At 42.9% G+C, this 15,935-nt stretch overlaps 1 protein-coding gene and 1 long non-coding RNA gene across 2 annotated transcripts in view; one reads left to right on the forward strand and one right to left on the reverse strand.

Annotated features, from left to right (window-relative positions):
- Window positions 1-15,935, forward strand: part of LOC117753578 (butyrophilin subfamily 2 member A2-like) — a 17,645-nt gene continuing 1,710 nt past the window's right edge. The window contains exons 1-5 of the mRNA XM_034571754.1: window positions 1-13; window positions 3,399-3,406; window positions 12,481-12,637; window positions 14,966-15,286; window positions 15,675-15,935. Of these exons, the coding sequence (XP_034427645.1) occupies window positions 12,577-12,637; window positions 14,966-15,286; window positions 15,675-15,935 (643 nt within the window). The 5' untranslated portion in view covers window positions 1-13; window positions 3,399-3,406; window positions 12,481-12,576. The remainder of the gene's footprint in view (window positions 14-3,398; window positions 3,407-12,480; window positions 12,638-14,965; window positions 15,287-15,674) is intronic.
- Window positions 11,702-15,935, reverse strand: part of LOC117753598 — an 18,288-nt gene continuing 14,054 nt past the window's right edge. The window contains exon 2 of the long non-coding RNA XR_004612271.1: window positions 11,702-11,809. This is a non-coding gene — a long non-coding RNA (uncharacterized LOC117753598). The remainder of the gene's footprint in view (window positions 11,810-15,935) is intronic.

Genomic DNA, 15,935 nt, shown 5'->3' on the forward strand with positions numbered 1-15,935 from the left:
TTAAAAATGGGACGTTTTCATTTCTGCATCAGGTGCAGAGCGGTGGTTGCTTTTCTACTTTTGACCCACAGGTGGCGCTGTAGTATAACAGCAGCACATCCCAGTCAAAGCCTTTATATTCAGTCTATGAGTCAAACACATGGATCATTTCCTCTGTGACAAACCAGATGTAACGAGAAGAAAAACATCTCAGAGAGAAAAGTCCTGTTTCTACTTGTCTCTGCTTTAATGCTCAATAAACATCCTTCCACCGACTTCACTGGAATCATGACTCTGCTTTTCTTTCCTCTTGCAAACAAACAGGTGGAAACATCTCGTCCTTGGTGCAGGTAGAAGAACAAAATCACCAGTTTGACATAATGGAAACAACCAGAAGAAAAGTGAATGTCACATTTACAGTATGAAGAAGAGTCGATGAAGAGCAGAGCATCTTTAAGTCTCTGAGGAAACTGTTTCATAAACATTTTACCATATTTAATAGAAAACTGACCCGAGGACGTTTTATACAAACGTAGATGAAGATTCTTGTTGTACGTTCTCGACACCACCTCAGAACAACCACAAGGGGGAGACTGTAGCAGGCCTCTGGGAACAGCAGCATGCTGGGAAATAATTGATGATGGGAGGTTCACAGCAGAGACAAGGGACAGAAAGTGTCTGAGAGATGATGTCCTGAAGACATTGGACATTTTGGGCCTGTTGTGTTTGTGTTATTTTGTGGAGACACAATGACTGCACTGCTGTCAAAGTTATGATACAACAGTAACTGTCACTCACTCATGCAAAACATGTGGATGTGATTATCCAGCGCGAAACTAAGACAAGCACTCCGACACCTTCTGGCCCAAAACCAACGCTCTGACTGTTGAACCTGTGAGAGACGCAGGGGGAGGAGCCACTGAGGAGGTGGTTTTCTGAACAGACGCCGTGGGGGGGGGGGTCGAATTCAGACACTCCAGAGACGGGAGGAATCTCAGAGGACGAGTTTGTCGCTCACGCCCGATTAGTGATGTCAAAGCAGGTGACGGGTGGTAAGAAGAAGAAGGGAGCACTGTCGTCGAGAAAGTTCACAACAAAAGGTGGAACCAGTTGGAAACTCGCAAACTTTGACCAAACATGAGAGGCGACTGTAAACCTTGTTAGTGACGAGGGAACGCGCCGGACATCAACTGTACGACGTGACCACGAATCAAATCCATACAGACAATCGCGCTCATGACGCATCAGGTTGTCCATGTGAACGCGGCCGACAGGATCAAATAATAGACTGTGAATAAAAAGCGTCTCCACTTCCTCCCACTGTCCAGAAATGAAGCCACATTATCTCAGGTACCAGGTCGTTTGGAACAGAGTCTGTGCTGCAGCCGCCGTATCGAGGTCCTGCTCGCTTCAGGCACTCGACCAATCAGAGTCAGTCTCAGCAGTTAATCATTACGTCTCATGAAATAACCAAATGACCCATACTACAGCCGGCCACCAGGGGGCAATGGAGACACGGACCTAAAGTCCAACTTGACACCAAACCTTCACCCAGGTTTACTTCAACCCAGTGAGCTGGTCCATGGATCAGTTAGATTCCTGATCCCAGCTTCGTTCAGAGCGTCAGCAGCTGGAGACACAGATTCTTCCTCAGCGTGTGGTGAAATCTTTCCCTTGAGGAGCAGTGAAGGACTTTTCCACTTCAAAAGGGCTGAAACATTAAAGACTGACCTCCTGTTTTCTGCTGCTGTCGCCTTCACTGTCCAGTAAAAACTCCCAGAGGCCAAACTCCCTCTGGATCCTGGAGCCGAGAAGATGAATGTGACTGTAAATTACTGATATTGAACAAAGGAGACTGAGAGAAACCTCCGAACCCTGACGTGAAATCTACAGCAGACTCAGTCGACCTTTCTCTCTGCGCTTCATGAACTGAACCTCTGTCATATTTAATGTGACGTTATTAAAACAGACTAATCACTGAAGTCTGAGTGTGTTGTTCTTTCTACACATATTAACTACACAAGGTTAAAGTCCCTCAGAGGTTAGATTTTATTGTAAATTCATGTTGCACATTAATCTGCTGAAAGAGTTTTTTAAACCACAACCAACTATCTGCAACCAAACCCTCGTGCAGAGTGCAGAACAGCCTGAAGCCTCCGGGGGTGAAAATGACATTTTCAGAAAAGTTGTGTTTAGATATTTACACATTCACAGATTCTGACAAACACAAAAAAAAACACACATTTTCAGACAGTTTCTGTTTCTTATCATCTCTGACGTCTGATGAGTAAATTAACATCGGCTCAGAAATCACAGGGGAGAGAAAACGTTAGTTGGAACAGAACTTCACTGAGAAACATCACATTTTAAAGTTTTCCTCATTCTCATAGTAAACCGGTGACAGCTGCCTGAACGTCCATCAGCTCGATGCAAACTGGAACAGCTGACAGTTAATTCTGCTCAGTCTTAATGGTGCCAGTTTGTTAAGAGTATGAGAACTTGACTGAAACAGAGTCCACAGTGTAAAACTCACCCAATCCAGAGTTTCCCCCCCCCCTCAAAGCATCATGGGAACTGTAGGAGCAAAGGCAAGAAAACAATGAGAAGGCAAGAAATCAATTAAATGAACTTTTCCTATGTGGTCCGTGTTTGACAAAATAACAGTTGAGGAATCTGTTTAGTTTGAGAATGTTGAGTTCTGAACGTTTGAATTGACGTTTTCCAGAGATTTTAAAAGTAAACAATGACGAGACAGGAATATGTCGTCTCCTCGCTTATACAGAGCGAGGACATTTGTCCAACCGCTGGTCACTGTAGCTTGAATGAAACAATAAGGAGGAAGCAGTGAGAAAGTTCAGGGACTATTTTAAGAAGCTGAGTCATAATAATGAAGGTAAAGAAACATTGTGTGTTGTCGTGACGATGAAGGAACACGTCATCGACTGTAAATACCTTTCAGACACACCTAATGTTTGGTTTCGGTGTTTTCATTGGAGTTGCTAATAATATAAAAATATTGAATATAACCAGATTAATAGAATTAGAATGGCAGCTCAGTTACCTAATAAACCAGAAACTGGTAGATTCATCTTATTTCACATCTTTTTTTTTATTCTTGAAGTCAGAAAAGGTTCAGTGTGTAGAATGTAGTGATATCTAGTGTTGAATTGTCATGTTGCAGCTGAATCCCCCTCACCTCACCCTTTACCCCATTCAAGGGTAAAGACATAAACAATTCATACAATTTAAATCATTACACACTCGTGAAAACATAATTACTTTATATTCAATTTCTCCCAATAGACCCTTTCACCTAAATCTTACACACTGAGCCTTCAATGTTTGACAGAGTTGCAGCGGAACAACCTGTGAGTGAGTTTGACCTTTACTCTGTACAATCACTGAGTAGCTGATTGTAGTTAAGAGTTTGATCGTCAGCTGCCGTAGAAACGACTCAGTCTCATGTCCTCAAACCTGCTTGTCTGCATGTTTTCACTGTCTCTCCTTCTCGTGTCATGAGTCAAACCAGCTGTTAACTCGTCTCTTCTTCCATTGATCCACATCCAGTTCTCACAGAGTGAAAGAAAGATGTCTGGGTTCAAGTCTCTGGTTGTGTTGATCCTCAACATGTGGACTCTCACCACAGCAGGTACGTGAAGTCTGATCTTACTCAGAAATCACAGGTTCTGTTTGAACGTAGTACTTTGTACAGGCATGTTGGTTTCCATCAGACGAAGCAGGAAACAGGAGAAATGATTGTGAAGGTTTATAACAACATAGAGAAACACATGTTCTCACTGAGCTGGAGGTGAAACAGTTCACACCAGATGTTGGGTTCTTTTATTCTTCATCGAAACTTCATCGTCAACAGAACTGAACTGAGTTGTGGTTTTGTGTGTGTGTGTGTGTGTGTGTGTGTGTGTGTGTGTGTGTGTGTATAAATCTCAGCCCTGTGACACTCAAACACTAACGATGCTGTAACATTATATTTTCCAATGTATAAAAAGAAACAAAAATCATCACATTAAGATTTAGTTACCAAATTAATTTTAATGGTAAAGAAATTAATCTGTGACGAAGTCGAGAGGAAACAGCTTCTCTTGTTCCAAGTGTTGGAATCTTGCAGAACCAGATTGACTACGTTCCACAAACGTTCCAGAGGAAACATGTGATGACGCTTTAGTTTTTAATTTGTCACAGAATCAAACAACACATGTTGTATATAACCCAATCAGATGATGCTAACTTTGGATTCTATATTTCTATATATTCTATATCTATATTTTTATTCCACTTGATAATGATGTCATGATTTTTTACCATATGATGACGATTGACTGGTTAATGTCAATCATCTGTAAATTGTGTCTCTAATGTTATTGGTTGTGTTGTGCATATGATACATTAAGCGTGACACAATTAAAAGGTGTGCCTTTGGGCATTCAATAAATTTGGTTATCAGAAGAAATATTTAATAATAATATTAAAAATATTAATATTAAATAATGACTTTAATTGATTAAAGTTACCTCAGGGCACCACCCTTCAAAAGAAGGGAAAAGACAGACAATGTATTGATTAAGTCTCATGAAAGAACTAACTACAAATTTGGAACTCTGATTAATAATTCAATTAATAACTATAAACAAAATTATCACATAGGTAGTTAGCAAAGTTGAAGGATATAGAGTTCTTGACAGTGTAGAGGTTGGCAAAATTCACATTTATGCAACATTAATGAAAACATTTGTTACAGAAAAACATTTATGAAGATAATAAAGTATAAAAACACAAATTACTAAAGGTGTACTTACTATATAAAGATGTGTATGTGAGTAGGCGTGTGTGTGTGTGTGTTGGTGCCAGGTTAGAGAAAGTAGCTCGTTGCATGCAGAGAAAGACTGAAGAGCATAACATAACTAACCTTAACTTTCGAATAACTTATAACCAAAATATCACAACAACACAAATCAAACTTATAAACATCACACGGAATCGAATAAACAGTCTTTGCTTAGCCTAGTATAATTATTAAGCCCAGTTGTGTTACCCGTCCATGAAAAGGGAAAAAGGTTGATGTGCTGTTTGAAGTCCAGTGAAGTCGTCTTGCTGGTTTGTGGCTCCTGTTGTTGTGGTTCTGCTGTGCGATGCAGCTCTTGTGCTGAAGTTCTTAAGCAGGCTCTCGCGTCGCTGCCTTTGAAAGGTTTCAGCAGTCTGCTCCAGGCAGGCCTGCTTGAAGGTTGGTAGAGCTTGGGTAGGGAGGAGGTTTCCCTGGCTGGGTGAGCTGGAGAGCTGCACCTCTCCTCCATGGAAGTTGAGCAGAAAGAGAGGTGAGCTCCTCTTGGAGAGTTGAGTAGAAGAGATGAGTCGAAAGAGACAGAAGAGACGGGGAACTTGGCTTATATTGGCCTGGTGACCTCATGGGTCATGGGGCCCAGAGTGACCAATAGTGGTTGAAAGTTGTGTTGAGGGTTTTAACACCTCGGTGTGAAGTTGAAGCAGCCTGGGAGACTGAGGTCTGGAGACTCTGGTTTGTCTCCAGAACAAAGAAACATGTGGTCAGACTTTGACTAAACATGTAGGCCGAACTGTAGTTCACCAATACCAGGTCCCAACAGTTGCAAAAATGAATCCCTTACTTAAAGGGGACATAGCATGCAAATTCCACTTTGTTAGTGCTTCTACAGGTTAATGTGGGTATCTGGCTCATGTCTACCAACCCAAAAACTCTGGGGGAAAAACACTTGCGCGTTTTGTTATGGTTCCTCTAAGTCAGAAACGTCATGCTTGAGCGACTCGATTGAGCTTCCTGGGTTTTGTGTCGTAACAAGGCACTGGAAGTCTCCCTACATGGCCTTGGCCCACCCCCCACCTCATCCCCCCCCGTCCCCCCACACTCATTACGCCGTGTTTACACCGGAGGCAGCGAGGCTGCGAGGCAGCGCAGCGCCGTTCCCAAGCACGCAGCCGCCTGGCTGTTCACACGGGACGAGCATTTCTCCGCTGGTCAGCCAGCGATTCACTCATTTGTCTGGATCGTTGGGAGGCTGCAGCAGTTGCTCGGGCGCGACCGCTCGCTCTCCCATGCGTGAGCTGGAATTTGTGTCAACGCCACACAGCCAGCAGTGTGGAAGACTTCCGCAGTGTCCAGCGCTACTGTACGCCGGGGTACAGTAGTTACGCTGGGGTACAGTAGTTACGCCGGGGTACACCGGACGCGGAAGCGCAGCTGCGAGGCAGCGCAGCGCCGTTCTCCAGCGCTCAGCCGCCTGGCTGTTCACACGGGACGAGCATTTCTCCGCTGGTCAGCCCCATAGACTGTATATATAAGGTCAGCCCGCGATTCTGCTTTCTCCACTTGTTGTTGTACCCGTTGAATGTCGGGGTTCGGGGGTAAATGATGGTCTTCATAGCCCCCCCACCCCACCCCTCTCTTTCTCTCTGTCTGTCTGCTTGTGTGCTTGTAGTGGGGGGGGCAGAGGGGGACATTTAATTATGTGATTGGGAAAATTAAAACTCCAGGACAACAGAAGGGGAATACAAAGTATGGGATGCATATTTGATAATTTATATCATATAAAATATGTAATTTATATCGTTTAAAATCATGAGGGGAGGGGGGAGCTGGCTCATTTGCATTTAAAGGAACAGGCACTCAAAACAGGTCACTCTGTGGAGGGCTGTTTTATACAGGGTAAAAAGGAGCTGTTTGAAATGATCCTTGTGGTATTTTGACCAAAGTATGTTACAGACATTTCATTAAGACCCCAAGGAACCATATCAACTTGTGGTAAAATGGGCATGCTATGTCCCCTTTAACAATACACACACAAACATGGGATTCTAAAAAAATAAATCTTTCTTTACGTCTAAATTTCCAGATCCTAAATTCTTCTCATCACAAAGAATGTTCAGATTTTGCTGAATCTCAAGGTCAATTTTCTAAATGAACATTTCTGTGATCAACACACAACTTTCCCAGCTTGGTGTGAATCTGAGCCTCTTTTAGTCCATATTGTTGGTTTGACAGTAAATGTACGTTACACATTCGAATGCCTCGTGTGGCAGGAGGTTGTTTTTGTGAAAGCAGCTCAGATAAAACTACTGTATGTTAACTTGCAACAGCCAAACAGACAGACAGTTCCATCAGGATATTTACATTCACAATCCGTCTGAGAGAAAATGCTCTAATTGCACTTTAAAAGAAGCTTCTATTCACCACAGTTGATCCTGAACTGGTTGTTTTTTTACCCGGTGTCTCACAGATGTTGAGGTCTCCTGCGTTTTAGCGGAGAGCTGCATCTTACCCTGCAGATTTCAGCCTGGTACAGACCCAGTCATCCACTGGATAAAGTTGGAACCAGGAAACACTCCTGTCCACTCCTACTACAGAGCCAGAGACCAGTTTGATCTCCAGAGCGAGCGCTTCAGAGGCCGGACATCGCTGTTCACAGAGCAGATCTCCAGAGGAGACGCCTCGATGAGGCTGACGGGGCTGCAGCTTCAGGACCAGGGCAGATACAAGTGCTACACCAGCACCATCAATGGAGACAACAAGGAGTCATTCATCAACCTGAGAGCAGATGGTAAAGAAACTCAGTGAAAACAGAACACAAATACTAGAAATGATATTTGTCTCTGATATAATTATAAAACAGATGAGGCTGGAGATGCACTTGCTGTTTAGTGTTCACATGACCAGATGCTTCATGAGCGTAGCTGCACATTCTGGCTGTGTACTCTCAGCAGTGCCCTCTAGAGTATTTCAGTAGATGGCACGACACAGAACTCAGATCAGATACAACTTCTGGATCTGCATTCTGGCAACACTGACATGTGGCATGTTGAATATTAATCACAATATGTCAAATGAATGAAGAGCTCCAGACACGAGGAGGTAGAACTGCAGCAGGAAGACAGACACTCTCTTGTGTGAGAAATACCTGGGGCGCCCCCCACAGGTGAAATCAAGTAGTGAGCAGGGACGGCTGCAATGAGTCAGATCGAATTTAGGATTTTTAATGTTTCACTTTTTATTTCTTGGTTTATTCAAGGAGGTGAGAAGCCTGGTGGTGTTTTTTGTGACCTTTGACCCCACAGTGAAATGTTTATGAGTGTTTGCACTGAAACAGACACTTGAACTTTCTTTTCAGGACAAATGTCAAAATGAAAGCAGGTAAACTTAGAGTATGTTTTTAAATTCGACTCGAACATACTTTGAAATGTGTTACAGTGTAAACGCATGGTGTGTGTTGAGCTCTCAGACGCAGCTCGCTGGCTTCCAGCTGATAAGATTTCATTCCCAGGAAGCCTGACATTCATGCAAGGTCGTTTGAACAAGGTCATGGAGTAGATTGAGTGCACGTGCACAAACAGACCTGGTTTCACAGCTGTGCCTCCTGCAAAATAAAATAAAACACTTCATAAAACCTTGTGACGACTTCAGAGAAAGTTGTGATTTTCTCTGGTGTTCATCACACGACTTCTTCTAAATTCACGTGCACAGTTTTTAGTGCTCATGAATCCACCTCGATGGAAACTGTGTCCAACACTCAGACTTTCCTCATGTGTGATATGATCAGATTTACCTGAGCCATGTTTATCTCTGTCTGCTGAATTATGAGCCAGATGCAACAGAATATCATGTGAATGTTCAATTGTCTGGTGTTAACAGGTACAAAGTATTGTGTAGTATAAATACGTCTTTCGAAGTATAACTCAAACCATGTTTTCAGACCTCTAACGTAAAACCAGCATGAGCACTGCTGAACAGAAAGAGCGCCACCTACAGGGCGCACTGTGAATTCAAAGTGATCTGCGTTGAACACGGGTCAAAAGGCCGAAGTCCGGGTGCTGTATAAATACTGATCACTATCACAAAACCATGCTTTCTACGACTGTGTGAGCTCAATACAACAACTCTCAGTTCAATGAGTAACATCAGGAAACAGTCTGAGAAGTGACGGATGATTTCCTGAAGAAGCTTCAACAGTAAAAGAGTCATGTGATCATTCCACTGAGCTTCCTGAAGCAAACTCCAGGTTCTGGAGGAGCGAAGTGGGAAACAGACTTTTCTTATTCAGTAAAGAAGAGAAAACAAAGTCTCTGGAAAGATGACTGTTTTATTTCTAACAGTTTTTATTGGTTCTGAATGATCTCAGGTGAAAGGAGAAGCTCCACAGAAACAACACAGCAAAGAGCAGAGTCTTTCCTCCCACATCACCACGTGGGAAACATCTTCCTGTAAAGTGAATCTCTGTTGTCTTGCAGCTCCGGTGCGTCACGTGGACATTGAGCAGGTGGAGAACAGCTTCACCTGCCGCTCAGAGGGGATCTACCCCGAGCCGCAGCTCACCTGGTCCACCAGGCCTCCGTCCACCGTGACCCTTCAGAACCAAACCTCAGTGAAGGAGACGGAGCAGCAGCTCTATGAGATCAGCAGCACACTGACACTGTCAGACAGAGACACTGTTCTGATCTGCAGCCTCAGCACTCGCAGTGGCAGGAGGAGCGCGGTGTGGTATCAACCCAGTACGTTTCATCTGCTCTATGGAACTGAACCTTTGCTTGTTTCACCGTACTGCTGCATATTTATATCTGCTCCTACAGATAACTGACATCTGATGATAGGAAATGTTCAGAAAGTCTCATCAGAGCCTGAAACCACATTCTGACAACAATGATATTATTTGATCCCTTTTCTTTTCAGCTCCCGTCCATGTGTCACCGAGTGGAACAACAATCCACTGCACTGCTCCAAACACCAAACCCCCGACACACCTGCTGTGGAAGTTCAACCACAGTCAGATCATTGTGGACCAGACCGGGGTCGACGGCCCCCCCAGGGTCTCAGAGCAGTGGAGGCAGCAGGTGGAGGATGTGTCAGCGTCAGGCAGCCTCACGCTGCACCACTTATCTTCAGATCACCAGGGAACGTTCACCTGTGAACTCAGTAGTGAAGAGGAGACGCATTTCATCAACAGCTCCGTGACGATAGAGGAAGGTAAGATCCCATGAGACGAGAACTGATTGATGAATCCTCAGAGCGACTGTCAGACCTTAGGCTAGTGCAGTGAGCCCTGGGTTCCTCCTGGTGGAGCAGATCCCCCAGGGCTCCGTCCTCCAGCTCATCAGGAGCATCATGTCCACATGTTGTCAGGAGAACATACAGGAACGAGGAGGCCACACACACACACACTACACTTTACACTGAAGACACATCACTGCACTTTGTTGATGCTACAGTTCTACTCTCTGAATTACAGGTTTTTCAGGTTCAGTTGCACTAATTGTGGTCGGAGTACTCGTGTGTGTATTAGGAGCTGGAGCAGGATTCTTCTACTTTAGAAGACAATGGGTAAATATTAATATTTACAATAATTCTGCTATTTATTTATTATGTGTTGTTTCTTCTAATGATTATTTTGTTTGAACAAACCCAAAACGGACCATCTACAATCAGATTCTACAGATGATACCTTCACTGTAAGTTTACTGTATATTCTGTACTGAGAGTTACAATATTCTGCTCTAAAGAATAACCCTGTTGTCATGGAGATGCTGTAAACTACTTTATTCTTGTCACGTTGCTCTAACAGCTTCATCTCAGCTGCATCAGCAGACACATCCTAAAGCATCAGTTTCTGAGAGTTCGTTCAAAAACCATATCGATATTAGAGTGAAAGAAAATCTGATTCCGATATATCGGCCAATAAATTTATGAAAAAGATTTGACAATGATTCCTAAGATGTCGTTATCAAACCCTTACGGCAAAGAAATGTAACTGAGACTTGATATTTTACAGTTTAACCATGAACTGTATTATTAATACTTTAATTCAAAAATGTTTATTAATGTCAAATGTTACATCTATTAGTATCGTTCATTCTGTAAAATGAAAGTTTCTATATCAGCAAACATGAAGCAGATGTGTCTGTGAACGTCTCAGATTATTTCTGTCATTTCCTGGAGGAGATATTTGTTTCAGGTTTGTGGAGCAGAAGCAAAAGGACAAAGAAATGCATGATATAAAAAAAAGAAGTTCAATGGATTTAATAAGATTAAGAGAGAAAGAAAATGTCCTGATGTTTGATAGTTTCACATCTTCTGCAGTTTGTGTTTATGACTGATGAAGAATAAAAATCCAGGAGATTAAGATTTCAGCAGCTCTGAATTTTCTTAATTTTCTTTACAGGTCAGACAATGAAGAAAATAATGAGAACACGACAGAAATGCTGCCTGTGACAGAAAAAGACAAACAATTACCTCAGGATGAAGAAGAGGAGCTGAACAAGTAGAAGATGAAGACGTCAACTTGGAAAGACGAGGAGATTCCAGAGCTTTTGGTGATGAGGCCGACGTCGGTTTCCATGTGAACGAGTCCGACCCGGACAATATCCTGCTGCCTTCTTCTTCTGTGAAAGACCAAACAGCTTCAGTCACTGAACCATCAAACCCATTTGAATCCAGCTGCTGGTTTGAGGTGGAGACATAGTTTTGCTTTAAGTCTGTTTTAACTCTCGACAACATCCGGCAGAGACCTGAAAACCAACAGCACCTTAATGAAACAGCCTGAGACCAAACTAATCTGACACGTTCAGCAGACTCACACAACCTGAACCAGGTTAAAGCTGAATTTTAATAATTTAAAGCTCTGGAAAGAATGTACAGATTTGTATTTTATATCTGGTACTGTTTTGTATTTATTAAAATGTATTTATCTAAATCTGTGTGGTATCTTTCTGTATTTGACACATTTAGGATTTTACTCATCAGGGGATGAAAAGCTTAAATACAGAACAGAGGAGGACTGCTCATGACTTTGGTGAACTTCTATCTTGTACTCTAGCGCCACCTGCAGTTCCAAGCTTCCATTTATCCACTGAAATCTAAATGAATCTACAAATGTCTTCTCCTCTGGCTCCACCGTGTGGTCACTGGTTGTTCCAACACTTCCTCAGCCAGAGAGAGAAACCGAAACACACACACAGTGTGAGTCGGTGTGTTTGTGACTAAATGCAGCCGCTGCTCCAGGAAAGCTGAAGTGTGTTTGTCAGGTTCAAATCAGCTGGAAAGCGGAAACAGTTCCTGATGTGTTGAACTCGAGGTGAAGCTCCTCTTTATTTACACCGTGTTCACTCACTTCTCTCATCCACTGTTCGTTTGTCTTCGTGACTTCAGCTTCGGTTATTAGGAGTTCACCAGGTTTCAGGCCTGTTCTTCAGGAGCAGACACGGAGGAGCGGAGACCCGGTGGGTCGGTGAGTAAACTCTTGTTTTCTTAACGACAGGTTTTACCTCCACATGTGTTCACTGTGTGTTTCTATGTGCTGTGAGCGGAGAAGAGGAAACTGTTAGAATGATAACAGACCTGGTCCTGGAGAACCACGCCCCAAATAAACTGCAGAAGAAGAAGCTTGTTTCTGAGAAATCTGCAGGAAGTTTGAGGGGGGGGGCACACACTGTACAGAGTCACTTTCAGTTTCCATCACACAATGTTCACTGTGAGTCTACAGCCTGAACTTTCTTCTGTAACCAGCTGTTAACTCGTCTCTTCTTCCATTGATCCACTTTCAGTTCTCACAGAATGACAGAAAGATGTCTGGGTTCAAGTCTCTGGTTGTGTTGATCCTCAACATGTGGACTCTCACCACAGCAGGTACGTGAAGTCTGATCTTACTCAGAAATCACAGGTTCTGTTTGAACGTAGTACTTTGTACAGGCATGTTGGTTTCCATCAGACGAAGCAGGAAACAGGAGAAATGATTGTGAAGGTTTATAACAACATAGAGAAACACGTGTTCTCACTGAGCTGGAGGTGAAACAGTTCACACCAGATGTTGGGTTCTTTTATTCTTCATCGAAACTTGAGCATCAACAGAACAGAACTGAGTTGTGGTTTTTAAAGGTGGTGTGTGTGTGTGTGTGTGTGTGTGTGTGTGTGTGTGTGTGTTTGAATAAATGTCAGCTCTGTGATTTGATAATGATGTCATCACACATGGAGGGGGAAATGAAAAGCCAGCCGACCCGCGGACATGTTAACGAACCAGTTTTGTTCAGACGTGGTTCAGGTCTCTGAGTTTCTCTGAGTTTCTCCTCGTGGTTCGCAGCAGAATATACAGAGAAAATTAACTTTCAACACAGTTTCAACGTTTATCTTTTAAATTAATGTCATAAACATAAATGATTGCATTGCTGCCTTTGCACATATCAAAATAAAAGCCCGCCAGTGTTTCTGTGTAGACCATAGACTGTATATAAAGAGGTTACACGCAGGATCTTTGGCACGTCTGTCCGTCCTGGGACAGATCCTCACATGTGGCTCTCTCAGGTTTCTACGTTAGTTTTATGTATTTTTACTCTTGAGGGTTAAGAACAGAGGATGTCTCACCTTGTTAAGTTCTATGAGACACATTTAGATTTGTGAATATGGGCTATACAAATCAAATGTTATTGACTTTTTGGGAGCTGTCTGTCTTTATTTACTGTCTGTGATCCGACCTCTCTTCTATAACTAAACTGTACAAACCGAAAACATTATATAAACATTCAATGAGAATTTTAACAGCACATTATTCTACAGTGTTTGTCACCAGTTATAATTTAGATAAAAGTGCAGGAATCTACACGGAAACACTGAAATCTGCTTACAATCATATTTTAATTGTTTGTTGCTGCTTATAAATGGCGACTTTCAAGTGTGTTAGCATTATAATAATAATATATGCAGAACAAAAATAAAATCAAAGACGTCTACTGAGTTTAAATGTTCATATTTATGTTCATATATATTCAAACCACACAAATCAAATTAAAATACTAGTTTAATTATTCTGTTACTCTGTTGAAAATATAATTGTAATTAAACTAATACATAAAGTGTAAAGACTATGTGCAGTGTGAGAATATGTATTTAGCACAGTGAATATTGTTAAGAGGGTTCGGGTATTCAAACCTCTGGGTTTGAATACCTGCTCCTTTAATAGTCGCCTCTTTTTAGATTCGCAGTCAGATCATTTCCGTCGCTGCAGTTTCCTCTCAATGGATTTTATTTTCTCAAAGAGTCAACCTCTGACCTACGAGTCTGAAGTGAAGTTAAATAACGTTAAATTGAATCGACCTCTGGCTCTTGACAGCTGGTGATCATACATTTCATCGCCCTCGCCAAAGAGCTGCCTGAGGAAATTGCCTTGTTCTCCTGTGTGGACGCGCCGGCACTGGTTGTAGTGTCTGTGTGTGGAAACCAGTAGAAACATGTGTCGTAGAGTGGCCAGTGTGAGTCCATCAGCAACAACACGTTATTCCACCGAGTCACTGGCTGTTTCTCACTTGTCTGATGTTCATGGAGCCGAGGGTTTGATTCTCCTTTACTGAGACTTCACAGTAAAATAAGAACTGAACAATGTGGACTTGAACCAGGAGACATGTTGTTTATGTTCCACATCAAGTCAAAGCTCAATCAAAACAACCAGCACTTCCGCTGGTGACCCTTCACAATAAAGGTCCCATACAGACACGCTGCTTATGATGACAGGAAACACAAGTTCATTGACCAAACTTTCACAAAAAAATAAATCTTTCTTTACGTCTAAATTTGCAGATCCTAAATTCTTCTCATCACAAAGAATGTTCAGATTTTGCTGAATCTCAAAGTCAATTTTCTAAATGAACATTTCTGTGATCAACACACAACTTTCCCAGCTTGGTGTGAATCTGAGCCTCTTTTAGTCCATATTGTTGGTTTGACAGTAAATGTACGTTACATATTCGAATGCCTCGTGTGGCAGGAGGTGTTGTTTTGTGAAAGCAGCTCAGATAAAACTACTGTATGTTAAACTGTCAACAGCCAAACAGACAGACAGTTCCATCAGGATATTTACATTCACAATCCGTCTGAGAGCAAATGCTCTAATTGCACTTTTAAGAAGCTTCTATTCACCACAGTTGATCCTGAACTGGTTGTTTTTTTTTACCCGGTGTCTCACAGATGATGAGGTCTCCTGCGTTTTAGCGGAGAGCTGCATCTTACCCTGCAGATTTCAGCCTGGTACAGTCCCAGCCATCCACTGGATGAAGGTGGAAGCAGGAGAGACTCGTGTCCACTCCTACTACAGAGCCAGAGACCAGTTTGATCACCAGAGCGAGCGCTTCAGAGGCCGGACATCGCTGTTCAAAGAGCAGATCTCCAGAGGAAACGCCTCGATCAGGCTGACGGGGCTGCAGCTTCAGGACCAGGGCAGATACAAGTGCTACACCAGCACCATCACTGGAGGCAACAAGGAGTCATTCATCAACCTGAGAGCAGATGGTAAAGAAAGATCACAAATACTAGAAATGATATTTGTCTCTTCTTGCTGTTACTTGTTTAACATGTGTACTGTTGGGTTGAGTTGAAGCTGATACTTAAGCATTAGACGTCTCGCTGCTTGCCGGCACCATTACCTCTTTGAAACATGGTGAGTCACTAAAGTGCAATGAAGCCTGGGACAGGTTGGACGGGGACGGATCCACTCGTTGGAGCTCGGTCTTCAAATGCAGCCCCTGAATTGAGACACAGCTGATGTCAGCAGCACCACATATTGGCTCATATGTGACATGTTAAATAATAAGCACAATATGTCAAATTAATGAAGAGCTCCACAGTGCACGAGGCAAAGATGATCAATGAGTTCTAAAAGAGAAATGTTGTCTTGCAGCTCCGGTGCGTCACGTGGACATTGAGCAGGTGGAGAACAGCTTCACCTGCCGCTCAGAGGGGATCTACCCCGAGCCGCAGCTCACCTGGTCCACCAGGCCTCCGTCCAACGTGACCCTTCAGAACCAAACCTCAGTGAAGGAGACGGAGCAGCAGCTCTATGAGATCAGCAGCACACTGACACTGTCAGACAGAGACACTGTTCTGATCTGCAGCCTCAGCACTCGCAGTGGCAGGAGGAGCGCGGTGTGGTATCAACCCA

The sequence above is a fragment of the Hippoglossus hippoglossus genome, chromosome 20 (genome assembly GCF_009819705.1).
Source record: "Hippoglossus hippoglossus isolate fHipHip1 chromosome 20, fHipHip1.pri, whole genome shotgun sequence".
Classification (NCBI taxonomy): Eukaryota; Metazoa; Chordata; class Actinopteri; order Pleuronectiformes; family Pleuronectidae; genus Hippoglossus; species Hippoglossus hippoglossus.